Here is a 26,622-nt window from a genome sequence, read left to right as displayed (position 1 = left end):
CATGATCTTATCTCCCCTAACTACCTTTTAGAGCCGAAGTTGTTAAATGTGTACAAGGAAAAAAAAGGAGCCTGGAACAATGGAAGGAAATTCACCTGGGTGTCAAGAGATTGGAGATCTAGCGCGTCCTCAGAGAAGTGTCTAGGCTGCGTTTTCACCCACTCTTTATATGGCACGAACTGAATACTGTAGCCCTCGCTAGTCCAGTGGGCAGCCGAATGAGCTCCCCCCTAATGTGCTCACGGGCAGTGGAAAGATTGCTGGCTTTGAAGTCAGCTCACCCACTTGAAAATCCCTGCTCTACCCTACCTGGGTGACCCTGGGCAAGCCACTTAGCCTCAGTCTTCTCTAGGATGAGCCTTAGACCAGATGAAATTTAAGGCTACTTTCAGCTCGGAATCTGATATCTGGGTCCTAGTCCTGGAGGAAGCCGAGGCTTAGGCTGGTGAAGGGACTTAGCAGACGTACTACAGCAACCTAGCGGTAGAGCCGCGTGGGACCTTGCAACTCCTGACTCTAAGGTCCAAGGCTCTTTCCCTTACACCCCGCCCCTGCCCCTTCCTCCGCGTGCGAGGCCTTGCCCCCATTGGCTAGCCAGAGGCAACCGACTGGAGTAACCAATGGAAGCCGCTGTCCTGGGCACTCTGGGCGAGGGGCGCTCTCGGTGTGACTGGGGGGAAGGGGCGAAGCGGGAGCCTGGCACGAGGAGCCTGACATCTGGCGAGGCGGTCGCTGACCCCTCCCCTCTCGACGAGCCCCCAGGGAGGCGAGAGCTGCCTTAGACGGTAGCAGCAGCCTCGGCGGCGGCGGCCGCCGTGAGCGCCACCTGATCGTTAGACCTGCCCACTCGGCACTGCCCACGCGCCGCCGCCGCCACCTCCCGCCGTCCGCCTTTTGTGCCGCGCGCGCTCCCCGCACACACAGTCGCGCGTACCCGCAGACGCGCAGCCAGCCCCGCACCGCACACACCCGGGCCGCCTCCCACACCCTCTGCCCCGAGGCGCCGGCGAGCAGCCGCAGCGGACCCCTCTCCTTTGTGTGGCGGCCGCCGGCCGGCCGGCCAAGGCCACCCTCGGGCCCGGCGCGGGGGGGCCATGCCGCATCGCGCTGCCGCCACCGCCACCACCACCGCCTCCTCCCCGGACACGGCCGGCACTAGCCTGGCCTCCCTGGAGCTCGACTCGGCGGCCATGGAGCACTACGTGCAGGTCCGCATCTTCAAGATCATCGTGATCGGCGACTCGAACGTGGGCAAGACGTGCCTGACATTCCGCTTCTGCGGCGGCACCTTTCCCGACAAGACTGAAGCCACCATTGGCGTGGACTTCAAGGAGAAGACGGTGGATATCGAGGGCGAGAAGATCAAGGTGATGGGGGCAGGGAGGGCGCTGGGCCCGGGCCAACTGGCTGAATCTCGGGACCACAGTTCTACACCTCGGGCTCGGGGACCGGGACGGTGCCAGCTCGCCAGCTTGCCGAGCCACACCATTCCCGCACCCACCCTTGCCGTCTCCCTTTCCTGCCCCCCAGACCCATTTCAGGGGTCCTCAGGGAGTGGTTGGTTTTCGGGATCCAGTTCTTTCTTGCCCTGACAACCCAATCCCAAGGGAATGCCTGGAAGGATGCTTGACTCCGCCCTTGACCTCCGACCCCTAGCGGGCCGGACTTGCCTCGGGGGTGGGGTGGGGCGGGATGGAGATCAGAGGTCTGACTGGAGGCTAGTGCAAGTGTTCCAGAGGAGGGGGGAGTGGTTCGTGAAGCCACTTCCTAAGATCCAGAACTGCAGACGCCTTAGAGACCATCTTAGTCAAACCTCTTTTTTAGAGACGGGAAACTGAGGCCCAGAGAGGGGAAGGAGTCTGTCCCAAATCGCCCAAATAGAGATTTCACAGCCCTGATTTCAAGCCAGGTCCTCGCCTGGGCCCCACTTGCAGCTAGTGACTCCCTAGTCTGACAGTGAAGCCGATGTCCAGCACCAGAGAAAGGGTGTTTCCCCTAGGAGAAAAACTCTTTGTACTCACTAAATGACTCTGGACTCCCAAGAGTCTCCAGCCCAGGGAACAAGAGGTCCTGCTGTCTATTCTCCGTCCCCATAGATAGCGATGCCAGTTCTCCCCCTCCCCGTCTACAGCCAGTGCCGCTGACAGATGTAGACAACTGATTCTCTGAGCTTTGCTGGAACGAAGACCCCATTATTAGAGAACCATATAAAATACATTGTTCTTGAAAGGGACGGGGGGGGGGTGTCACAAACCCAAACAGTGTGGCCCTTTTAAGGTACATATTTGTGCACATATCTATCGCAGGGTATTTTTCAGTCTGTGGAGTGGATTCCAAAGCACTTTGTAGATGTGCGGTTTCCTTCGGTACCTTGGCTGCCATTAAAATACGAGCTAATTTGGCTAAGCAGTACTTGGAGTGGGGGGCAGGTGGGAAAGAATGGGAGAAGTCAGCAAAGAAGGCTGCCTGATTTTATATTGTAATTGAACGAAGGTTAGCAGGGTTGAGAAATTCTTAAAGAGGCACAAGGGCTCCTGGAAACTGTGGGGCCAGGGCTATTGCTGTGCTTAGACAAAGCAGATAGGGAGCTGTATGTGGTGTGATCTGAGAGGCTCCTCAACCCCAAGTGCCCCAAACTTTTCCTGACACCCAACTTGCTTCCCAATGTTGCATTCTTAGTCATTCCATTGGATTAAGGTATGGTCTCATGGGCTTGGTTGGAATATCTGGAAGCAGAAGAAGCCCCTCAAAAGAATTTCCATTAGCTAGCTGATAGATGAGATCTATTTGAGATGAGATCCAGGTTAGGGATGTTCCAAGGTTTGTGGCTTGGTAGAGAGTGAGCATTGAGAATAGGTATGTTTAGGGGGGGTATTGGGGAGCCCTGAGTGGTCTGCTTGTGGGTGAAGTGAAAACAAGACTAGAACAGGGATCAGGGGAAGCAGGAACAAATACAGAGTAAGGAAATTATCAGATTGAAGAGTTCAGAGGGACCTCAGGGGTTGACTAGTTCTATCTGTGAACAAGGATCTCTACAACATTTCCTCTGTTCAAATAAAATCCTACCCTTTTTGGAAGATCTTCACTATGGGGAGCTCACCCTCCCAAGGCAACCCATCCCTCTTTTAAAAATCAATGTTTTATTGATGACTTTGATTTTTACATTATGGTCATTTCTGGACATACCACCCCACCCACCACTCAGCCGAGGCTTCACCTGTAACAAAGAAAAGCAGTTAAGGCCAAACCTCTGACACATCTGAATTAGATATAGCACTGGGCTCCTGTAGGCCCCCACTTCTCTGATCATTACAATGACAAAGCTTTCATTTTAGTGGGGGTTTTGTTTACATTGCTGTTAATTGTGTTTCTTGTCCTCCTAGTTCTGCTTGTTTTGACCTGCACCAGTCCTTGTTACTCTGGATTTCTCACATTTATTATTTTCCCATAGACCAATAACCTTACACTCCTTTTTGTCAGGCTGTTTCCCAGCCAATGCACACCTATTTTCCTTTCAATTGTTTGCTGCTACAAAAAGTGCTACTTTGCGTGCTCTATATATATATATGGGACCTTGCTGTATTTGACTTCCTTGGGATGGCTGGGATCATTTCATTTTGCTTTGCTGCTTACTAGTTGTATGACCCTGAGCAAGTCACTTCCTTCTCTGGGACTCGTTTTCTCTTCTCTACAATGGGGGTGACTTGTATTTGCACTCATTCCTTTGAAGGCTTGTGAGGGAAATGCTTTGTCAGCCTGAAAATATTGGAGAAATGGGAGTTTTTCTTGTGGTTCCAATCACTATGCTGAAACTATGACGATAGTTCTCCAAGCCCATCACTCAGTACAGGGCATTGTTCTTCTTCCCAGAGCCAGTCTGGTAATTTGGGAAAATCTGGCACATGCACATGAGAAGGATTTCAGACCTCCCATAGTGGCCCCAAGCACAAGCAGCTTCTGTTTCTCCAGGGTTTTGACATTTACAAAGCCCGTTCCTGGACAATAGCCCTGTGAGGAGCTCTGATCAATGCAGTGACCAACTGTGACCTCAGAGGCCTGACAGTGAAGTGTGCCCTGGATAGCAGAGGGATTGTGGGCTGAAAGTGCTCAATGAGGCATCCTTTGCCAGACAAGGCCAGTATGTTAATCTGCTTTGTTTAATGGCTACTTCCTTCTTTCAAGGGAAGGTTCTAGGATGGTGGTGGTAGTGGTATGTGTGTGTATATATATGTGTGTGGGGGGGGGAGTGAGTAATTGGAAAGTGACAGTGATGTTTTAAAAAAACTACATCAACAAACACATGTATGTACGTGTGTGTGTGGACACACACATATACACACATACATAACCCTAGAAAGGAGTACAAGGATTTTTTCCCCCATTTTACAGAAGAGGAAACTGAGGCTCAGGAACAAGACACAATTTATCCATGGTCAAATCCCCGTGAGGCCAGAGCTAGTAAGTGTCAGAATAGGAATTTGGATAGCCTCCAAATCTAGCCCATGTCCTGTTCTACAACAAGCTCTGAGGAGTGATTAGAAATGGGGAGACTTTAATATCAGGGCTGCTGATCAGTAATTGTAAGGCCTGGCCTGGTCCTTGCCTCCTTTCAGGCTTGATTAGCTTTGAACACTAGCAGCTGGCCAGTGGGGGGGGAGCACTGACAGGCAGGAGACATTGGCATGAGAGGAGAAAAGAGAGGCCCCCATCAGAGAGGGGGAGAAGACCAGTCCCAGGGCCCTAAGGAGGTACTTCAGTGGGGTTTGTGCTAAGTTTTCCAACCTCTTCCCCAGAAGGCATGGGCCTAGGTCTAGCATAAGTCACTAGGCACAAAGCTAGTCCAGCATCACATCACATGCACACAGGTGCTTTATCAAGGCTTGTGTATGCTAAGGAATCGCAGGGATTTGGCCTGAGATGGTGAGCAGGACACACCTGTACATAGATATACAAGGGGAGAAAGGGTCCTATGCCCATAGCAGACCTCTGTCTCGTGTAGTCCCCAAAGGAGCTGGAGGTGGAGGGGGGCTGTGACCTTGCCTCTTAGGGAACTGCAAGTGGGGCTCTGAAAGGCCAGCATGCATGAGTGCATGAGTGAAGGTGGCAGAGAACAGACCAGCTAGAATACTCTGAAGTTTGGAGAAGAAATTCCCTTAGCCATCCCTCCCCCTACTCCCCTACTCTCCTTCTACCTTGGAGTTTCTCAAGGAGTGAATGCCAAAACCACCCAGCTAGATGGTGACTGCCAAAGGCTTCCCCCTTTGTGAGAAAGATACTACTGGCTGCTTCTCAGGCCATGCTGACCTAGTCCTAGAAGAGAAACCAGATGCAGGGGTAGGGAACTTTTGGCCTTGAGGCCACATGTGGCCCTCTAGGTCCTCAAGTGTGGCTCTTTGATTGAATCAAAGGCTACAGGTTCCCCACCCCCTGGACTGGAGTATAAAGCCCTGTTTACTATAGCTAGAGCCTCAATATTAAGGAGTCATAAGAATGCTGGGGATCAAGGTCCGGGGTATTGTGGGAGATATGGACAAAGGTCTGAGGATCATGGCAGATGTGGCTAGACGTCCAGGGGACTTAAAGAAGAAAGGATGGAGGGGGGGTACAGGAGAGCTGGATAGGGACATCCTAGACCTCTAGAGAGCTTGAGATAGAGCTAGACAAAAGTTCAGGATATCATAGGACAGCTAGAAAGAAATCTAGGATATCATTGGAAAACTGGGTAGGGGTCCTGGAGGCCCTGGTCCCTCTGGCCCATAGCAGGTTGTATGGCCTCTGCTATGCTGTCCTCCAGAATAACATGTATATCATGCCTTTGGGGGATCTGGGATAGAAGAGTGAAGAGTGATTTGATGATAGATGGCCCTTCTATGGGTTTTAAGGTTTACAAAGCACTTTTATCAACTACACCCCTGGGAGATGCGGAGTGGAAGTCTATTGTCCATAGTCCTCGATTTACTGATGAGAAACCTGAAGCAGGAAGTGAGGAAATTGCGCAGGGCCACACAACATACTTTTCTGTTGTTTAATTGATGCCCTTTAAACAAACAAAACAACAACCCTAAATGTCACTTCCCCTGACACCCCCCCCCCCAACAGACAAGGACCCTCAAGCCAAACAAATCCACAGACAGGCCATGTTTGACAACATACCACTCACTCATTCTGCACCTGGAGTCCTCCACCTCTCTGACGGAGATGAGGGACCAGAGATGTCTGCTGAAGTCAGCATTGGTCACAGCATTGATCAGAGTTCTGATGTCTGTCAGTGCTGTTTTCCTTTATAGCAGCCTGGTTATTGTAGAAATTGTTCACTTAGTTCTTCCGCTCAGCCCCCCTGCTCTTCATTCTGCTGGTGTTTCTCTTGGAGTGGGTGGAGCTGTAGCCCTGACGGACAGCCAGGTCATGGGGCGGGGGCACTGCAGAACCAAGAAGAAGACCCCTCCCCCCTTCCAGAGACTGGACCCGGCATCTGTGTGCCCTTGGCAAGGTTTGAAAATTATGCATACACTCTCCCCTCCACATTTGAAAACGATGCTCCCTGAGTGTTACTGTTCCCTGGAGGCTTGGAGAAACACACGTGATTTATTAAAAAATAAATCCCAGCAGACCCCAGAGAGCAGGATTTTCCAGGCTTACAGATGAGTGCATTTCCAGAAAAGCATATGAAGAAGTATCCTTTGTCCTTAAAGCCGTCTCTATGTGACGTAGCACTGGAGGTATTTGCCTCTGCAGACCCCTGCCAGTGTTTTCAGCCAGTTGAAACCTGGGTAAAATGACTCCTATCTTGGCCCTAACTAACTGGGTGATCTTGAGCCACTCATATCCTGTCTTTGGACCTCAATTTCCTCTTCTATAAAATTTGAGCGAGTCGTACACTAGAAAGGTCCTGAACCTGAGAGCCCTTAACTTTTTAAAAAATATGTTGATCGCTGTATTTCAACAGAATTGGTTTCCTTTGTAATCCTCTGTATTTTATTTTATGCATTTAAAAACATGATTGTGAGAAGGGGGTCATGGGCTTTAGCAGCCACAGCACAAGGAGGGAGGTGAAGAAGCCTTGGCCGAGTCATCTCGAATGCCTTTTGGAGCTCTAGGAAACCTAACCTAGGAATCCTTGGGGCAGTCCAGAAGGGGGGGAATTAAGGAGGAGGAGGGCTCTAAAAGGATGGGGGGAGAGGTGGGGGGGGTGTCACATGGTTACTAGGCAACCAGGAGCCTGATTGTCTCCCCTCTTATAACCTAGTGTACGTCTTTTTTAGCACCTCCTGGCAAGCTCCCCTTTCCCCTCCTCCCTGCAGCTCCAGCCACCTGGTTGGGGCCTAGTCTCCCAGATCCTGGGGACTTGGGGGAGGAGTGGTTCTGTTGCTTACTCCTAGGAGAGAATGCCTCTGGAAGTTGGGAGCTCAGCAAACATCTGTACCCCCATGATTGCCTAAGGCCCTTAGAATAGTTCGGGAGAGGGGTGTTAAGGAATTTCAACTCTTTGGGTGGCCAGAGTTGAAAAGGGATTATGAACCGAGGCTAGTGCAGTGGGAAGGAGCAGCCTGGGTTTGAATGCCAGATCAGCCTGTTTGGCAGGTAAGACACTTTCTTTCTTTGAGCCCCAGTTTTCTCATGTAAAATGAAGAGATTGGCCCTTTCAGCCCAGAATTCTACCTCTGATGTGGGTACCCAGACAAAGACTGGGGGAGGCCAGGGATGTCCCTCTTTGAGTAGAATCATGGGATTTAGAGCTGGGGAGAGCTCCCCCCTTTACAGATGAGGAAACTAAGGCCCAGAATACTCAAATGACTTACATCACCCAGCTATTAATAAATCTGAAGTGCCCCAAATACTTTTGTTTCCAATAATAACCCATTGTGGGTCAGCCATCTGTGGGCTTTGTAGCATTCAGCCAGTAAGACTTCTCAGGGCAACCAACAGTTTTTCCATTGAGAAGTAGGGCTGCTCTTGAAACTCTTCAAAAATAACATCATTAGTGTTTTAAGAAGGGGGGCCCAGCCCTAGCATTGGAGAGCCCATTTCCCCAGCCATATCCTTGGAGGTACGCTGTCCAGGTGTGCAGATGGAATTCCAAGGCCATCATACCACTTCTTTGAGGGTTTGGGGGGTTTTGAGGAGCTTGGTAGGCATTTTACCTTGTTTCATAGATTCCAAATTCCTCCTCCCTCCCTACCTCCATTTGCCCGTGACAATAAATAATAGAAATACTTCATTCTGTACACAGTACAAGTAGTCCTCAGCTTATCCATGTTCCAGAAAATTTTATGGCAAGTCAGTTGTTTGGAATTTGGAACCATTTTATTTAATGGAAACATTGTAATATGGACTTTTTTGATCATCAGGCCAGCCCACAGCTGCCTACTTAGTCCACAATGTAGCTGAAACGGAGTACTCATTGTACTGTACTTAGGGTAAGGAAAGATAGAGAAGGAGGAGGAGGAAGAGGAAGAAGGCAAAGTTTCCATTCCTGTGCTCAAGGGCAGCCCTGGGCAAAATTTGGAACTAGGTGATGTTAGCATTTGGCTGCTGTCATTTTCTCTCTCCCCTTTCTGTGGCCCCATTGAACCTCCCAGTGACCTCATGCTGCCCATTGGAGCACTCTCCCTCCTAGGCCTGCCTTAGCTCTCATGCTTCTCAGTTAGTGGAAGGTGAACTAGACTTGGCTTTAGAAGGTTTAGGTTGGACCTTAACGACTGGGTGACCCTGGATGGGTCTCTTCTCTCTAAGGCTTTAGTTTCCTTTGAAGGAGAAGCCAATACTGCCTGTACTCCTGGTCTAGGTCTTCTAGGGCTCCTGGAGCAATTGTCTCCCTTTCTTCCCCAGTCCTTGCCCTTAATCAGAACTGCAGTTATCTGAGGGAAAGCAGATCTCAGCAGTGTTAGGAAGAAAAGGGCCTCATTTATACTTAGGTAAGTATGACTGATAGTCCTGTAATTCTCCAGAAATTATCTGTATTTTTGAAAGAGAAGTCTTGTTTACACCGGTGAATCTAATGCATTTCACATTTCCTACAGCCTGGACAAAATGAAGAATGAAGAGTAATAGTTGCCAGCAGCAGCAGGAGGAGAGAGAGATTTGGGGGCTGGTGATGGTCACTTTGATTCAACAAGCATTTATTAAATGCCAGGTCCCGTGCTAGATACTGTGGATGTGAAGATAACAAAAAACCAGTCCCTAGATTTAGAGTTGGAAGGGCCGTTAGACGTCATCTAGTCCAACTGTCTCATTTTACATATAGGGAAACTGAGGACCAGAGAGGGTCCGTGCCTTGCCCCAAGTTGTATAGGTAATGACAGAGCTAGGATTCAAATTCAGGACCTTTAACTTCGAATCTAGCACACTTCACACTCCCTCTCTCCTCTCATGTAACATTAGACCTTGTAGTTAGTGTGCTAGACTATGAGGACAGGGACTGGATCTTCACCTAAACTTGTATAGCCCTCGGTGCCCAGCACAGGGTTCTGCACACAGCTGGTGCTTAATAAGTGTTTGTTGAAAAGCTATGGAAAGAAAGGGGCATCTTAGCCTGGCCTGGAAGATAATTTCCAAGGACTGAACCAAGCCCCCCAGGATACCAGGACATTACCCAAAGGCTCCCCCAAGGGAGAAACCTAGAAAGCAAAGTTCTCCTGTTGTTCTTTGCCAAGCAGGGAAGGGGTAAGGGATGGCCCAGCCTTCCAGGGACTGGTCCAGTTGGCTTAGGGCAAGCTTCCTCATCTTGGGTAAAGGGAGAGCCTGGGGCCCTGGAGCTGCCCTCCTCAAAGCAGCAGGCTTCAATCCTGGCTTGCTCAAGCAGGTGGCTTTGGGCAAATCAGTTTCACTGTACTCAGCCTGGAGAAAGAGGGAGGGAGGGAGGGTGGGTGTGTGTGTGGGGGCAGCAGTTATGTGAAGGGTTTACTGAGGAGGGGAGAGACCAGATGATAGTGTTTCATATGGCTTTCAGTCACACAGTTGGCACTCAATCAATGGTTATTCCCTCCCATTTACTCTTTTTATGCCCTCAGCTGCTTGCCTCCTAGTCAGGTGCTTTTGTATATATGTCTGTCTGTATGGAGCAGGGTGTTACAAGTAACTGGGGATCAAGGCAAGGTCTGAGTTGGAGTTCTGGACTCACAAACAACAATAACAATGACTTGCGTATCTATAATACTTTGGACCAGGAAAGCCATTCCGTGCCACAGTTCTGTGAGGCAGGTAGGGCAGACATTGTTATACTGCTTTTGCAGATGAGGAAACTGAGGCACAGAGAGGTGAAGTCACTTGGCATCCAATCCAATGGATATTATTATCCATTTTATAGAAACTGAGGCCTGGAAGTGATACTGCTTGGTCTTTAATCCTGGCTAGTCAGTATAAGAAGTGAGACTAGAACTCAGGTCTGGTGAATTCCAAACTAGTGTTCTCTGTCTGCTACCCCAAGAGGGGTCCAATGATTTTGGAAGTAGCAAAGCGGACTTCCAGAAAGAGAGGGGTACCCTCCTATCCTGACTCAGAGTATCACAATGAGGAAACCAAATACTTCTCCCACTCCCTTTCCACACCACCCCCCTTACCACCCTTGCCAGGTATTTTTAGAGCTTTGGTGTTAATGTATATGTTTTATACCTTCACGCTTTTTGGGATTCAGCCTCCTGGAGTATAAAAAGTAACAGGGTCACAGATTTCTACTTGAGAATCATACCTGCTAACCTCTTCCTGTTCCCCAGCCTGATTTGGGCTTCCAGTAGTCTTTCCTACTGCTGAGGGGGTGGGTGGGGCCTTCCACGTGTTTATTAAGTACCTGTTGGGTGCTGCTGGTGCTAGGTGATCTCTAAGGGTCATGGAATATTCAAGCAGAAACCTTCAGGGATGCTAGAGAGGGAGGGTGTTTCTGTACCAGGTATGAGGTCATACTTGGATCATAAGGCTGACCCAGAGGTGGAGGGGCCCCTAATCCAAACCCTGTATTTTACAGATGGGGAGACTCCGGTCCAGAGAAGAAAGGTAACTTCTCTTAGGTCCTACAGGAAGTGAATAGCAAAGCCAGAGTTCAAAGGCAGGTCTTCTGATTCTGAATCTTAAACTCTCTCCACTCCACTACATATTTAGCAGGAAAGCTGGGAATTTAACAATCCTTTTGGAAAGTAAATGATCACTGCTTAATTTAGGTGTTTACTAAATACTGATTTTCATATAGCAGATTTGCTTTAAGTGGTTCACATCTCTGTATTCCCAGCAACAATCCTCTATGTATGTAAATGTCAAAAAGCATTTATTTAAACATTTAATATGTACCAGGTAAACTTGAGAAGCCATTCAGTGGAATGTTTCTAGACCCTGAGTAGGGCTACTGGTTTGTCAGTTTCATGGAATGGTTTTCTCCTTGTTTCCTCTTCCCTCTTGTTTTCTCCTCCTTTGAACCAACACCCTTTTCTGGCTCATGCATGTCCAGCACACATTCAGAAGAACTGGGTTGATCCATACCCCCTCCACCCGGCCAAGGGCATTTTCAGACAAATGTACTCTTTTATTTGTTCACCCTTTCCCATACAGATTTCTGGACAGCTGGGGATTCTTCCTTTACGCCCTAGGATGGAGGGATCTAATTTTCAGAGACCACTGCTAAGTAACAAAATCCACTGAATCACAATTTCTTCATAGAATAGAACCCATATTAACCAGTGCCTTCAACGAACCTGTCCCACAGCTCTCAGTTTTTAGGAGAAAAAGGCAAAAAACAAGCTTAAGTCATGGAGTCAAGAAAAAGATAAAAAGATGCTTTTGAGGGGTGTCTTAGAGACTGTCCATCTGTCCATCCATCCATCCATCCAACTAATTGGTATTTTTCTGTATGTATTTACCGTAGTAACAGGCTTCTAGGAAGCAAAAATGTCAGAGCAGAAAGGGACCTTAGAGATCATTGAGTCCAGCCCTCTCATTTTACAGAAGAAACTGAGGCCCAGAGAAGGGAAGGGGCTTGGTTCCTGCCCTCCTGGAGTTCCCAGTCTAGAGTAAGCACTCATGTACCTTCAGTTATTTCCTGCATCTTGTTATTCTCGTATCCACCTTAAGGTGATTTTAAAGTAAAATAGAAGGAAACTTTGGTGAACTTGTTGTGGTCTAAGAGATTGAGACCCCTCAAAGGCCAGAGTACAGGCAGGGTCATCTGGAATGAATTCACAGACTCAAGTCAAGGTGGCAAAGATTTATTGTTACACTTTTCAGTGGGCAAGGATTCTTAAGGAACCTGTAAGAGACTGGGGATGGAGCTAGGGTTTATATGGAAAAGGGCATGGGAAAGGAATGCCAGGGACACTGATGAGGTAATCTAAAGGTTCAACTGTCTTTGAGAGCTATGGATGGGAAAGTACAGAGAGTATACTGGACAGGGAGGGAGATGACAGAGGTATAGATCTTTGGAGTCTGGCAGGAGGAAGAGTCCTTGGGCTGGCCAAGGACAAAACTCCTTGGGTTGGGCAAGGCACCCCTCTCCCTCTGTCTTGATGAGAGAATGTTCTGCAACAAGGGAGAGCTTTCTTACAAGACAGGAACTTACTAAGGAATTGGGAGGCTTCCAGAGACATGATCTGAGGGCTGGGGCCTGAGCAGCCCAGCACTCTCACCCAGCTCTGTGTAGCTGCACCAGGGAGAGATAAGGGTCGTGCTGGGGCCCATGCATGAATAACTGCTAGGCACAGTGTCCTTGGGCTGGGGAGTGGTTGTCAGAGACAGTGTTTCTGAGGCTAGGGAGAAATTGGGGTCCAAGTCCAAGCACAAGCACCCAAGCACCCCATCAGACTGATATCCCCAGGGAATGGGTAGCAGGTGGGAGAGAGGAAGTTCTGAGGTAATTTCATTCTCTAGTTAACCAACAGTAAGTTAACTGTCATTTTAAAAAAATAAATCTTATTGATATCTCGTTTTTACCATCACCTAAATTTGCCCCCTCTCCCTTCCATAGAATCTTATAACAAGTAATTTTTTAAAAACACGAAAAAGAATCCAGCAAAACCAATCAATACTTTAAAAAAAATCTGCCATTCTATGGACCATCTGCCCTACAAAGGGGGAAGGTGTCTTCTCATACCTCTTCTTTGGAGCCTGGCTTGTTTCTTCAGCAAGCATTTATGAAGTGATTGCTATGTACTAGGCTCTTTGCTGTACTGAGGATACAAAGAAATGCAGAAAGAATCCTTCCCCCAAGGAGCTTACATTGTAATGGAGGAGACAACATAGAAACAATTAGGTAGATAGAACTTACATACCTGTAGATGAATGGTACTCTGAGGGGGGGAAGCCAATACCAACTGGGGAGCTGGGGGGGGCAGGGAGGGCAGGAAGGGGGACCAACAAAGGCTTCCTGGAGTAGATGGGATTTGATCTGAGTCTTGAAGGAAAAGATTCAGAAAAAGCTCTCAGTCATTGATGAGAATCTTGTTGCTAATGTCAAAATCTACTTCCCCATATTAGTAAGTAGAGGCCGCATGGGGAAGTAGAAGGAACCTGGGATTTGGAGTCAGGTGCTAGGTTTGAATCCTGGCTCCTGCCACTTCCTAGCTTTGTCACCTAACCAATCTCTCTGGGCTAAGGATTGGAGAAGGAGAGATGAATCGTTCAGGAGGAAGAAATGACAAGACATGGGGGGAAATCTTCCATCATACAAGCAGTGTACAGTTAGATTTATTAAACTGGGGGGAGAGGGAGGGAGACGAACCAATAGAAACATCTAGGGAAATTAAGCTTTACTTAGCGATTAAATGAACCTAAAACACTTTCAAGGAGCTTTTAAAAAGTGGGGAATTATTTTATTGATTTCATTTAACTCGGTAAAACTGCTTTTAAATGAATTTTGTCAAGTCCCAAATTAAGCTTTCATCTGTGCTTTGGCAAGCCACATCTGCTGATTTGAAAACGGGCCACTTTCTGTAAGGTGGCAATAACGTCTAACTTCTTCTCTGTTCGCAATGTCCACTGGCCGTGTTCCCTCTTCTGTCTGTGTGTCTTCCCCCTTCTGAGTTGAGATCCCGATTCTCCTATCTTGCAGGTGCAGGTCTGGGATACTGCAGGCCAGGAACGGTTCCGCAAGAGCATGGTGGAACATTACTACCGAAATGTGCATGCTGTGGTCTTTGTCTATGATGTCACCAAAATGACTTCCTTTATCAACCTGAAGATGTGGATCCAGGAATGCAATGGGCACGCTGTCTCCCCACTTGTCCCCAGGGTGCTTGTGGGCAACAAGTGTGACTTGAGGGGACAGATCCAGGTACCCTCTAGCCTGGCTTTGAAATTTGCCGATGCTCACAACATGCTCTTGTTTGAAACATCAGCCAAGGACCCCAAAGAGAGCCAAAATGTGGAGTCGATTTTCATGTCCTTGGCCTGCCGTTTGAAGGCTCAGAAATCACTGCTGTACCGAGATCTGGAGAAGCAGCCAGGAAAGGTGCAGAAACTGGAGTTCTCACAGGACCCAAACAGCAAAACTTCTTGTCCGTGTTGAAGCCCAATGGTTTCAGATGAGCTATTGTTACAATTTCTCCCCTTTTCCTGTGACTCCACCAAACTGATGAACACAGCTCGTTTCTGTACAAGTTGACATTAAAATATGATTTATATAGATTATCACTTGGATTCCTCTTTTGTTTTCTTTTTGGTGGGCACTTGGGTTCTCTAGGTTCAGGGATAATATTACATGATAAGAATAATTCTCCTTCCCATAATACTTTGATTTTGACAAAGCATTTTCCTCACAATGATTATGTCAGGTAGAGAGTGATAAGAACAAGGGGGGAATAACTCAGAATTGTTTGCACTAGGATTGGGCTATGGCAGTGATGAGATAGAAGAGGGCTCACTTGGGATGGTCCAAGCACGGGGAAGTAGTTCCTAGAATGGGCTGATGTTTCTGTGCCACTGAAATGCATTTATCCATGCTGGGGAGAGAGGGGGACGATATAAGGACTGGGGTCCAGGAGAGAGTTCAAGTGCCTTTCCCTAAGGCTACCGAGAGTAGGGCCAGGTGAGGTGGAACTTCTTGGGAAAGGGAAGGGAGGGAGGAAGCCTTGGGATGATGCTGTTTGTACCCTCAAAATTTCAGAGCCAAGGAATAAAACTCTCACTGTACTGCCTTAAGTTATGATTCTGATAAGAGATCAAATTTTTATAACATTTCACAGACATGCTCTCATTTGTCCTCACAATCAATCTCCCTTTAGTTGGTAAGCTCTTTGACATCACAGACTGCCATTCTTTATCTCAGTTCCCCCAGGATCCCGAACATAACAGATGCTTAATCAATGTTTGTTGAATGAATGAGGTAGATTGTGTTATTATTCTCATTTTTCAGATAAGGAGACTGAAGTTTTAAGAAGAGACATTACCTGCCCAAAGTAACATAGCTAGCAAGTTGTGGATTTGGGGTTTGAATCCAGTTCTTCTATCTCCAAATCCTCTTTCCATTTGACAAAATGTGTCTTATCTCACAGTTTTAACTAGGGCCTCCTCTTACTAGATTGATTTTAGATTAGTCCATGCCTCAATTACCCAGGCAAGTCTTTTAAGAAAATGTGGCAAGTATTTTGTTCACCAGAGAGTATATTTATGGGTAGAAGTAGAAATAGAATTTTGCTTTCTCATTATGGGGGAAAGGAGGTGCTGCAACTCCACAAAGTAGGCCATAGAAATTCCCATGATTCCACTGGGCAGAACTTCCAAAGGCTTAGCCTCAACCTCAGGTAAACCACACTTGGCAAAGTCCCAAGAAGTTTGGAAGAGACCTTCATCACACTAATCACAAAACATCAGATCTGGAAAGAAGCCTGAAGACCATCCTGTACAGCTTCCTCATTGTACAAATCTTGGAGAGAAGAAGGGAGTCATGGTGTTCACCTATCAATATTTTCTACCTCTAGAAGTTACCCTTGGGCATCATCTAAGTACAAAGTGGCCTAAGAGGCTTGCATCTTCCCCCATACTTCCTGAACTGATTGCTTTATAGCCACCATACTGCTACTGCCTCCTTCAGTAAAATTCAAGTAAAAGGTAAAAATTCAAGGTTTAAAATTCAATTTAATAATTCAAAACTCAATACTTTACAGGGTACTCATGCTGCTCCCCATTCTTCTAGCTGATATCCTAGGACAATGAATCTTTGCCATATTGCCTGAGTTGTGTCCCTATTCCTCTAAGTCACAAATGCAGGTACTAGAAGCATTTGCAGACCCTTCCCCTTCCCCCTTCTCTTTTGGAGATCTTTGTAAAAACAGTTTGGGGGTCATTTGAATGGCTTAGAGCCAAGCAGTAGGTGTAGAAGAAAGGGAAAGGCAAATGGAAAGGATATTTGAGGTCATGCCCTTATAACCACTCCTCACACCCCAAGACTCAGTAGGAGATGATGACTAAGCAGAATGAACACTGCTTACACATTAGGGGAGGGAGGAGATAAATGGGACAAAGGTACCCTAACCCACCAAGAAGGGAAAACCAGTAACTTTGGTTGTGGAGAAGAAGTAGAGGAGATTTCCACAGTTGGTTGGTTGTTGTCCTTCGTTCTCGAAGAGGATCAGAATGATATCACCATGTTGAGGTCAAGGTACAGTGTGTCCCACTGTGCCTGATCCAACCAGTACAAGCTCAGAAGGATCGATCACAGATTGGGCACAAATATGAACATTTGAAGTGGAAATGTCTCTAAATTTGAGTATCTCATGCTTCATTTGAGCAACTGCAATTCTGCTTTGCTCACAGAACACAGTGCCTTCTTTGAGGAGGGCACGCCATGCTGAGCAGTCCTGGGACAGTGTCTCCCACATCTCCCAATCTATTCCAAAGTTACTTTCATTTAAAATTTTTCCTTTCCTACTCCTGTCTTCTGCTGTCACCAAGACCTGGCTCCCTCCTGATGATGCAGCCTCCTTGGACAACCTTTTCAACACTAGTTGCACTTACACTCATTCCCCTAACTCACTAGTTTAGATGAGGGAGTTGGATTACTCCTTGTTCCTCATTGCCATTTCCGGGCTCTTCGTCTGTCACCATCACATAGTAAGCTCTCTTCCTTTAAGGTTCACTCAGTCATATTTACGACCCAATAAAGATTCTGTTAGCTGTTATCTGCCTATTCAAGTTCATGTCCCTTCTTTCTTCAATGAGTTCAGTGCCTTGCTCAGAGTCTTTCTCTCCTCTCCAACTCCTGCCCTCATTCTCAGGGACCTCAGTATACACACTGATATTCCTTCAAACTCCCTCAAACCTCCCAGTCCTTCAACTTATTCATTTTTCACCTTACCACAGAGATGGTCATAATTATGATGTTGCTGTCACCCTAAATGTACCACATCCACATTCAAGAATTCTGAAATTCCCTCATCTAATCCCAGTCTGTTGTCATTCCTTCTGTCTCTCTGCCTTGCAACCCCAAATCCTTATTTCCATCTTCACAGTGACTTCTAATACCTGGACCCCTAAGTTCTTTCCCAGATTATCACTTCTACACTGGCTACACTTTCCTCCTTTCCCCATCTTGATCCTTTGGTGAGCCAGTCCAGTTGAACTTTACACAATCTTCTCTTGAGCCCCTTGCTCCCTTATCCCACCAAGATTTTGCCCTGCCAAACCTCAGCCTTCCACTGCCTTTGCTCCTACTCATCTACTGCTGAATGAAGCTGGAGAAAAGTATGAAACTATGCTAAGTCCATTACAAATTTATGTTCTTGAGCTCTCACTATGGCAAGGCAATTTTTTTACACATTCCTAATGGACACACTGCCCTATTCATCACAGTACTTTTCTAAATCTTTTCTTCCCTTCTCAGACTTCCCATTGCTCCCCCTCCCCGCCACCAAAGTTCTCAGCTGAGAACTTTGTCTCACATTTCACTGAAAAAATTGACACCATTCACCAAAAGCTTGCTCATCTTCCCTCTCATCTCACATTACTCATGTGCTTCCCTCCAATATTTTCTTGTCTCACATGAAGAGATGGCCCTTCTCCTTGCCAAGACAAACCCCTCTACATGCGTAAGGGATCCCATTCCATCCCATCTCCTCCAACAGATTGTTCCTTCTATCATCCCCATTCTCTCACTTATAACTTCTATCTCTCCTTGTCCACTGGCTGCTTCCCCACTGTCTACAAATATACAAATATGCCCATGTATATCCCATCTTCAAAAAACTCTTGCTTGAGTCACCCATTCCCGTATCTCTCCTCCTTTTTGTGGCTAAAATCCTTGAGAAGGATATCAACAATATGTGCCTTTACTTCCTTTTCTCTCACTGCTTCACCCTATGTAGCCAAATTTCTGACCTCATCATGCTCTCTCCAAAGTTAATAATGACCTCTTAGTTGCCAGATCTAGTTGCCTTTTCTCAATCCTTATCCTTATCCTTATCCTTACTGACCTCTGTGAGGCCTTTGACACTGTTGGCCACCCTCTACTCCTTTATACTTTCATCTCTTTAGGTTTTCAAGACATTATTCTATCCCAGTTTTCCTCCTACTAGTCTCCTTTGCTGGATTTTCACCCAGGATATACCTGCTAATGGGGATCCTGGGCCATCACCAGTCATGTTGACCTTTGTCTTGCCACTGGACTTTGATGACTCTGGAAGAAAGAGTGAGGCTGACGACTTCGCACAGCTCTACCTCACTTAAATCCAATTCACGAGCAAGTCGTCACCCTCATGATGTCATCAGTCCTCTTTGAGAGATCATGAAGGACAAACGACAACAACCTGCTAATGGTGGATGTCCCCCAAGGCTCTATCCTGAGTGCTTTTCTCTTCTTCTATACTATTGTGCTTGGTGATCTCATAAGCTGCCGTGGATTCTGTTATCAACTCTATACTGATCATTCTCAGATCTATTTATCTAGCCCTAACCTCCAGATTCATAGCTCCAACTGCCTTTTGGACATTTTGAACTAGATGTCCCATAGACATCTTAAATACATGTTAAAAACTGAACTCATTGTCTTTTCCCCAAAACTCTCCCCTCTTCCTAACTTTCCTATTACTTTGAAAGGCAGCACCATCTTTCCAGTCACCCAGGCTGGAAATCTAGGTTTCATCTTTAGCTTCTTGCTCTCTCACCGTCCCCACCCCTACCCCCATATCCAATCTCTTGCCAAGTCCTGTCGATTCTACCTTTGTATAACATTTAGTTATCTTTAGTATATATGCGCCTTTCTCATCTCTGGCCCTGCCACCATCCTGGTGCAGGCCCTTACAACCTAGTGCCTGGACTATTGCAAATAGCCTGCTGGTAGGTCAGCCTGCCACTGATCCAGTCTATCCTCCATTTATCAAAGTGATCTTCCTAAAGCACAAGTCTGACCACATCACTCTCTTATTTAGTAAACTCCAATGGCTTCCAATCACCTCCAGGATCAAACATGAAATCCTCTTTACAACCTGGTCCCCTCCTATATTTCTAGTCTTCCTAGACTAAATCCAGTGACCCTGGCCTTGCTGTTCCTCTCACAAGACATTCCCTCTCCAGATTCTGGGCATTTTCACTGGCTGTACCCTATGCTTGGAATACTCTCCCTCATTTCCCTACTTTCCTGGCTTCCTTCAAGTCTCAACTAAAATTCCACCTTCAACAAAAAGTCTTTTCTGATCCCCTTTAAATCTAGTACCTTCCCTCTGACATTCTCCACTTTATCCTGTGTATTTCTTGTTTATACATAATTGTTTGCATGTTATCTCCTCCATTAGACTTTCAACTCCTTGAGGGTAGGCACCGTCTTTTGCCTTTATATCCTCAGAGCATAGCACAGTGCCTGGCACCTAGTATCACTGAACCCAACAGTAGCACTACCAGGCCTATGCCCCAAAGTGATCAAACAAAAAAGAAAAAGAACTCATATGTACAAAGAAATTTATAGCAGTTCTCTTTGTAGTAAGAATTGGAAACTAAGGGAGTATTTATCAGTTGGGGAATGGCTGAAAAAATTATGCTGTATGAATGTAATAGAATACTCTTGTGTTATACAATATGATCAAAGGGATCGCTGTTTTCAGTGAAACCTGGGAAGCCTTCTGTGAACTGATGCAGAGTGAAGTGAGCAGAGCCAGGAGAACAATTTATACCCTAACAACAACATTGTAAAACTTTGAAAGCCTTAAGAACTCTGATCAATGCAATGACCAACCATGATTCCAAAGGACTGGTAATAAAGCAAGATACCCACCTTCTGACAGAAGTGATGGACTCAGGTGCCAAATGAGACATATTGTTTTGGATATGGACAATATGGGAATTTGTTTTGCTTGGCTATTCATATTTGTTGCAGAGGTTTTCTCTTTCTTTTTTCCCAGTGGTGAGAGTGGTATAGGAGGGAGAGAAAATTGATTTTTGTTAATTGAAAAAATGAAATTTAATTTTAAAAAATAAATAGGTAAGCAGGAGTTAAGGAAGCCTTCTATGGGAAATTGAACTTGTTTTGGGGTATGCTGGTATAGACTTCCTGGGCCCTTCTGACACAAGTAGGAGGCATAAAACTACCTAATAATTTTCATTTGCTGAGGATTTAAGTAACTTTAAGGTTTGCAAAGGGAAGCTAGGTGATGCAGTGGATAGAGCTCTGGGCCTGGAGTCAGGAAGACTCATGTTTCTGAGTTCAAATTTGGCTTCAGACACTTACTAGCTGTGTAACCTTGGGCAAGTCTGCCTCAGTTTCCTCATCTGTAAAATGAGCTAGAGAAGGAAATGGCAAACTGCTCCAGTATCTCCTCCAAGAAAACCCCAAATGGGGTCATGAAGAGTTAGACAAGACTGAAACAACTGAACAACAGCAAAGGGTTTACAAAGCTCTTTATGCATGTTAACTCATTTGCTCCTCACAATAACCCTGGAAGATAGGTAATAGTAATAATAATAATAATAATAATAATAATAATAATAATAATAATAATAATAATGGCTAACATTTACATAGTGCTTATTGTATGCCAGGCACTGTGTTAAGCACTTTATAGTTATTATCTCATTGATCCTCACACAAGCACTGGGAGGTAGGTGCTATTATTATCTCCATTTTACAGATGTGGAAACTGAGGCAGACAGAGGTTACTTAAGGGTCACATAGCTAGTAAGCCTCTGAGGTAGGATGTGAACTCTGATCTTTCTGATCCCAGATCCAGTGTTCTATTCATATTGTTGTTCAGTCATTCAGTTGTGTCTGACTCTTCGTGACCCTGTGGACCATAGCATGCCAATACTGTCCTTGGGGTTTTCTTGGCAAAGATACTGGAATGGTTTTCCATTTCCTTCTCCAGCTCATTTTACAGATGAGGAAAGTGAGGCAACCAGGGTGAAGTGACTTGCCCAGGGTCATACAGCTAATAAATGTCTGAGGCCAGATTTGAACTCAGGTCTTCCTGACTCTAAGCCCAGCACTGTATCCATTGAGTCAACTAGCTGCCTCCTGGTTACCTGGCCATCTTGTTATTAGGAAGCGCTTTCTTTGAGCCAAAATCTGCCTCCATATAATTTTCAACCACTGGTTAGAGTTCTGCCCTTGGAAGCCAATATCTCTTGCACATGGAAGCTCACTAAATATCTGAAGACAGTTAATGCTTCACCTTAGTTTTCTCCAGGCTCAACATTCCCAGTTCTTCCTTAAGGTGCTTCTCCTACTACAGTTAGGTAGTTTTTTCTCCTGATTTCTCAATGGGAGAAATTGTCAAGTATTTGGCATGTATTGTGTTGACACTGGGGCCAAAACTAACAGATTTAAGGGTTCCTACTCTTTAGGAGTTTACACTCTAGGTGTATATACATGACCCAACTTGCCCATGGCCTTATACTTAGTAGGTCCTTATGCTTATCTTGAATTGAATTGAACTTGATGACAAGATTCTAGGACTTGGTTGTATACTGAACTTAGGAATGCTAGGAACTCTAAATTTGCTATGAATTCCAAGAAAGGAGAGATTATTGTGAACCAAAAGGGAAGGAAAATTGAACTTAAGGTGGACTTTTAAGATTCAAGGTAAAGTTAGCAAGGCCAAAAACCAATATGCAAGTAACTACAACCATGGACATAGAAAGAACAAACACACCAACAAATCAAAAGTGAATGTAACAAAATTATTTTTCTAATTTTTATTTTGAGTTCCAAATTCTCTCCTTCCCTCCACCCTTCCCCCACCCATTAAGAAGGGAAGAAATACGATGCCCATTATACATACAAAGTCATGTAAAACATATTTACGCATTAGACATATTGCAGAAAAAAGTAAGAAAAATAAAGAAAGTGAAAAAAAAGATGCTTTAATCTGCACTCAGAGTTCACTGGTTCTCTGTATAGAGGTGAATAACATTTTTCATCACGAGTCCTTTGTAATTGTCATGGACCATTGTACTGATCAGAATTACTAAGTCTTTCACAGTTGATTATTGTTAATGCAACAAAATTAAAAGATCAAGCAGGACTCAAAGGAGGAGATTTCAGAAGACACCCTCAACCACATCTTCATGGAGGTAAGAGGTCTATAGGCATTACGTATTGCACATATTTTTGGACTTTTTCTATGTATCAATCAGTTGTGCTGATTTTTTTTTCTTCTTTAAAATAGTATTTGCCATATGAGATGGCTTTCCGGGAGAGGGAGAAATATTTGAGATAATTATGCTGATGTAAGAAATAGAAAATATCAATAAAAACTTATTTTTTTTTTAAAAAGATGGACTTGTAAGGAAACATCAGATTTGCACTAGCAAGCAAGGAGGAAAGGGATGTAAAGGAGGAGGGAATTTTAGGAGTAGAGAACGATGTAACCAAAGACATGGGAATCAGGACAAGGTGGTATATGGAAAGGCCAACTGGATGTGCTAGGGCACAATGGGAGATTAAGTTGAAACAGTATGCTGGAACAAGATAATGGAGGCCCTTGAATGCCAAGCTGAAGAGTTTCAACTTGATCTGTTAGACAATGGCAAGCTAGCCATTATAGGTTCTTCCTCCCGTTTCTTAGTATATGTAGCTATGATTTTCCAGGTTTTAATGTCTACAAATTGTGAAAGAAAGAATTGTGATCCTTGTCTCAAAGACACTTTCATGATATAAAGGACTCAGGTCTACTTTGGGGCATATTCTTATTCTCTTGGCTTAATCCCTTTCCCCGTCAGGAAAACTAGCAAAACATATGCATGATACCTCTGGTATACTGAGACCAACTCCCCACTTGCATTTGTAAGAATAAAATTCATAACGACATTGAAGAAGCTTTTATTAAGAGGAGAGCAAAATATGAAATCCTAGAATGAGTAGCTGTTAATTCCAAAGATGTATGTAGATCCCAATAGTCACTTACAGTCTTGAGGACAAGTGTTTGTCTGGCAGAGACCCTGCCCTAAAAGTATTGCCTTGGCCTATTGCTGACAGTTATTTGTAGCAAAGGTAGGAGGAGCAATGTTTTATCCCTTTTCTTCTTTCTGCAATTTATCCTGGCTTCATTGTATGTCTACCAGTTGCTGAGGCCACGCTGGGTGAGAAACAGGTAGTGGCAGGGTGGAGTCAAGATGGTGGAGCAAAGGCAGGGACTTACCTGAGCTCTCCCAAATTCTCCTCCAAGCAATGTTAAAATAATGCCTCAACATGAATTCTGGAGTGGCAGAACCAAAAACAATTCAGAGTGAAACAATTTTCCACCCCAAGATAACTTAAAAGGTTGGCAGGAAAAGTCTGTCTCACTGGGGTGGGAATGGCATGCATTCCAGCACAGGCCATGCCCTGGCAAGCCAGCAGCAGGAATGGTGGTGACTGAATCAGTGGATTCCAGAGCTCTCAGCCCACATACAGTAACGGAATTGGACAGTTGGTCAGAAGGAGATTGTAGGGGACCCTTTGCTGGCACTGGGAGCAGGATTCTGTTGCATTGCCTATACATGGTTCTGGGGAACAGTCCCAGGGTGAGGAGGAGCATTAGAAGGAGCAAGGATCCAGGTCACAGTTCTAGGGTGGAAAATAATGCTTATGGTCACTCACAGACCAGAGCACAGATCAGGAGAGCAGTGAGCACACCTCTCCTTAGATCATACCACCTTGGAAGAACTAAAAACTTACAGACACCCAGAACTAGTTCTGAAAACAGCAGTATGAAAAACCTCCACCCTGGGAGCAGAGCCTAACTTTAACATATAGTTAAAAGTCAAGAAATGGTCTGAGGGAAATGAGTAAACAATAAAAGAATCTGATCGTATAAAGTTACTATGGTGACAGCGAAAATTAAAACACAGACTCAGAAGAAGACAACAATGTTAAAACAGCTGCATGCAAAGCCTCAAAAAAAATGTGAATTGATCTCAGCCCCCCCCAATTCCTGGAAGAGCTCAGAAAGGATTTTTAAAATCAAATGAGAGATGTAGAGGAAAAATTGGGAAAAGAAATGAGAGTAATGCAAGAAAATAATGAAAAAAGAGTTAATAGCTTTGTAACGAAGGCACAAAAGATACGGGGAAAAAAACACCTTAAAAAAACAGAGTAGGCCTCTTTTATATGAGATAATTTATCTAATTCTACTTCCCCCTTCCCCCTTCTCCCAGTACATCCCTATTTCTCATTCCTTAATTTTATTTTTTTAAATATCCCATCATAGTCAATTCACACCCATGCCCTTTGTCTATGTGTACCCCTTCTAACTGCCCTAATAGTGATAAAGATCTTAGGAGTTACAAGTATCATCTTCCCATGTAGGAATGTAAACAGTTTAACTTTATTGAATCCTTTATGATTTCTCTTTCTGGTTTACTTTTTTATAATTCTCTTAAGTCGCGTTTGAATGTCAAAATTTCTATTCATCTTTAGTCTTTTTCATCAGGAATTTGCTTAAAATACTTGTATTTTATTAAATATTCTTTTTTTTTTCTCCTGAAGGATTATCCTTTGCTGGGTAGGTGATTCTTGGTTGTAATCTTACCTCCCTTGCCCTCTGGAATATCATACTCCAAGCCATCTGATCCTTTAATGTAGAAGCTGATAAATCTTATATAATCCTGACTGTGGCTCCATGATATTTGAATTATTTCTTTTGTTTGCTTGCATTATTTTCTCCTTGCCCTGGGAGCTCTGGAATTTGGCTATAATATTCCATGGGGGTTTTCACTTTGGGATTTCTTTCAGGAGGTGATTGGTGGAGTTAGGAAGACATAAGTTTGAATCTGGCTTCTGACACCTACTAACCATAGAAGAATGGGCAAGTCACTTACCTCTGAACCTCAGTTTGTTCACCTGTACGATGGGGATAGTAATACCTGTATTATCTCTCTTGCAGGGCTATTATGAGGATCAAATGATGTAATGTGTGTAAAGTACAGCATAAATACTAGCTATTATTATTATTATTATTATTATTAACCTTACTTTGGCCTAGTCATTGGTCATATAGCTAGGGGACCTCTGTTGTGGCACAATGACTCTTTGGCTAAGGTAGGACAGACACCAGTAAGAGGGATGAGAACACCACCTTTTTAGTTGATTTTTTCTTTCTTTTTTTTTTTTTGTCGTTGAAGCATTTTTTTAAATTAATTTATTTTTAGTTTTCAACAATCACTTCCATAAGCTTTTGAGTTTTAAGTTCTTCTCCCCAGGGGCAGCTAGGTGGCGCAGTGGATAGAGCACCAGCCCTGAAGTCAGGAGTACCTGAGTTCAAATACAGTCTCAGACCAAACACTTGGCACTTACTAGCTGTGTGACCCTGGACAAGTCACTTAACCCCAAATGCCTCAAAAAGAAAAAAAAGTTTTTCTCCCTTTCCCCAAGAGAGTGTGTAATCTGATATAGGCTCTACGTAAACATTCTTATTAAACGTATTTTCACATTAATCATGTTGTAAGGAAGAATTAGAACCAATAGGAGGAACCACAAGAAAGAGGAAACAAAACAAAACAGAAGAAAAAAAAGAACAAATAGTATGCTTCAATCTGCATTCAAATTCTATAGTTCTTTCTCTGGATGTGGATAGCATTTTTAATCATGAGACTTTTAGAGATGTCTTAGATCCTTGCATTGCTGAGAAGGGCTAAGTCTATCAAAGTTAGTCATTGCACAATGTGGCTGTTACTGTGTACAACATTCTCCTGGTTCTGCTCACTTCACTCAGCATCAGTTCATACAACTTCTAGTTGATTTTTATACCATCACAAAAAAAACCTCATGTCTCATTCATAAGCATGCAGCACATTCTGGAAAATGGAACTCTGACCCATTGGTCAGCGTTCCCAATGTCCCATGTGATCCAAGCTGCTGTGGCTATGGCTAGATTCCTTGGAATGGCAGGGAGCAGATTTCTTGCAAGCCAGTTTGTCTTCTTTAGACGCTTCTTTGTGGTAGATGGAAGATTCAATCCCATTCATTACTGGGAACTTGAGAGAAGATACAAAACAAATCCCAGAAGAACCTAGACTAATCAAGAATATGAATGAAGACACAGAAGCCATGATTATGAATGTGTGGATGATATAACAGAACATCTGTTAGAAGTTGGGGCCCATTCTCAAAGAGGACCAGAGTGGTGGGATTGTGGAAAGACTGCTGGACCTGGCATCTAGATACCTGGGTTCAAATCCTACACTGATACTTACTACCTCTATGGTTATGGGTAAGTCAACTAACTTCCCTGGGCCCCAGTT

The 26,622-nt window shown here is 44.9% G+C and overlaps 1 protein-coding gene across 1 annotated transcript; it reads left to right on the top strand.

Moving 5' to 3' along the window:
- The first annotated feature begins 656 nt into the window (after window positions 1-656).
- Window positions 657-14,607, top strand: RAB33A (RAB33A, member RAS oncogene family). Its single transcript, XM_020969827.2, has 2 exons — window positions 657-1,367; window positions 14,030-14,607. Exons 1-2 carry the CDS (start codon window positions 1,095-1,097, stop codon window positions 14,483-14,485), a joined length of 729 nt encoding a protein of 242 aa, XP_020825486.1. The 5' UTR covers window positions 657-1,094; the 3' UTR covers window positions 14,486-14,607.
- The last annotated feature ends 12,015 nt before the right edge of the window (window positions 14,608-26,622 follow it).

The sequence above is a fragment of the Phascolarctos cinereus genome, unplaced genomic scaffold, assembly GCF_003287225.1.
Source record: "Phascolarctos cinereus isolate Bilbo 61053 unplaced genomic scaffold, phaCin_HiC Scaffold_8;HRSCAF=390, whole genome shotgun sequence".
Classification (NCBI taxonomy): domain Eukaryota; kingdom Metazoa; phylum Chordata; class Mammalia; order Diprotodontia; family Phascolarctidae; genus Phascolarctos; species Phascolarctos cinereus.
The sequence above is the reverse complement of the archived record's forward strand: the minus strand, read 5'-3'. Positions and strand labels throughout refer to the sequence as shown.

Bases quoted from the DNA above. Each gene is read 5' to 3' on its own strand.
- RAB33A (XM_020969827.2), top strand. From the start codon at position 1,095: ATGCCGCATCGCGCTGCCGCCACCGCCACCACCACCGCCTCCTCCCCG. The intron at 1,368-14,029 runs GTGATGGGGGCA...CCTATCTTGCAG, and splicing joins TCGAGGGCGAGAAGATCAAG to GTGCAGGTCTGGGATACTGC.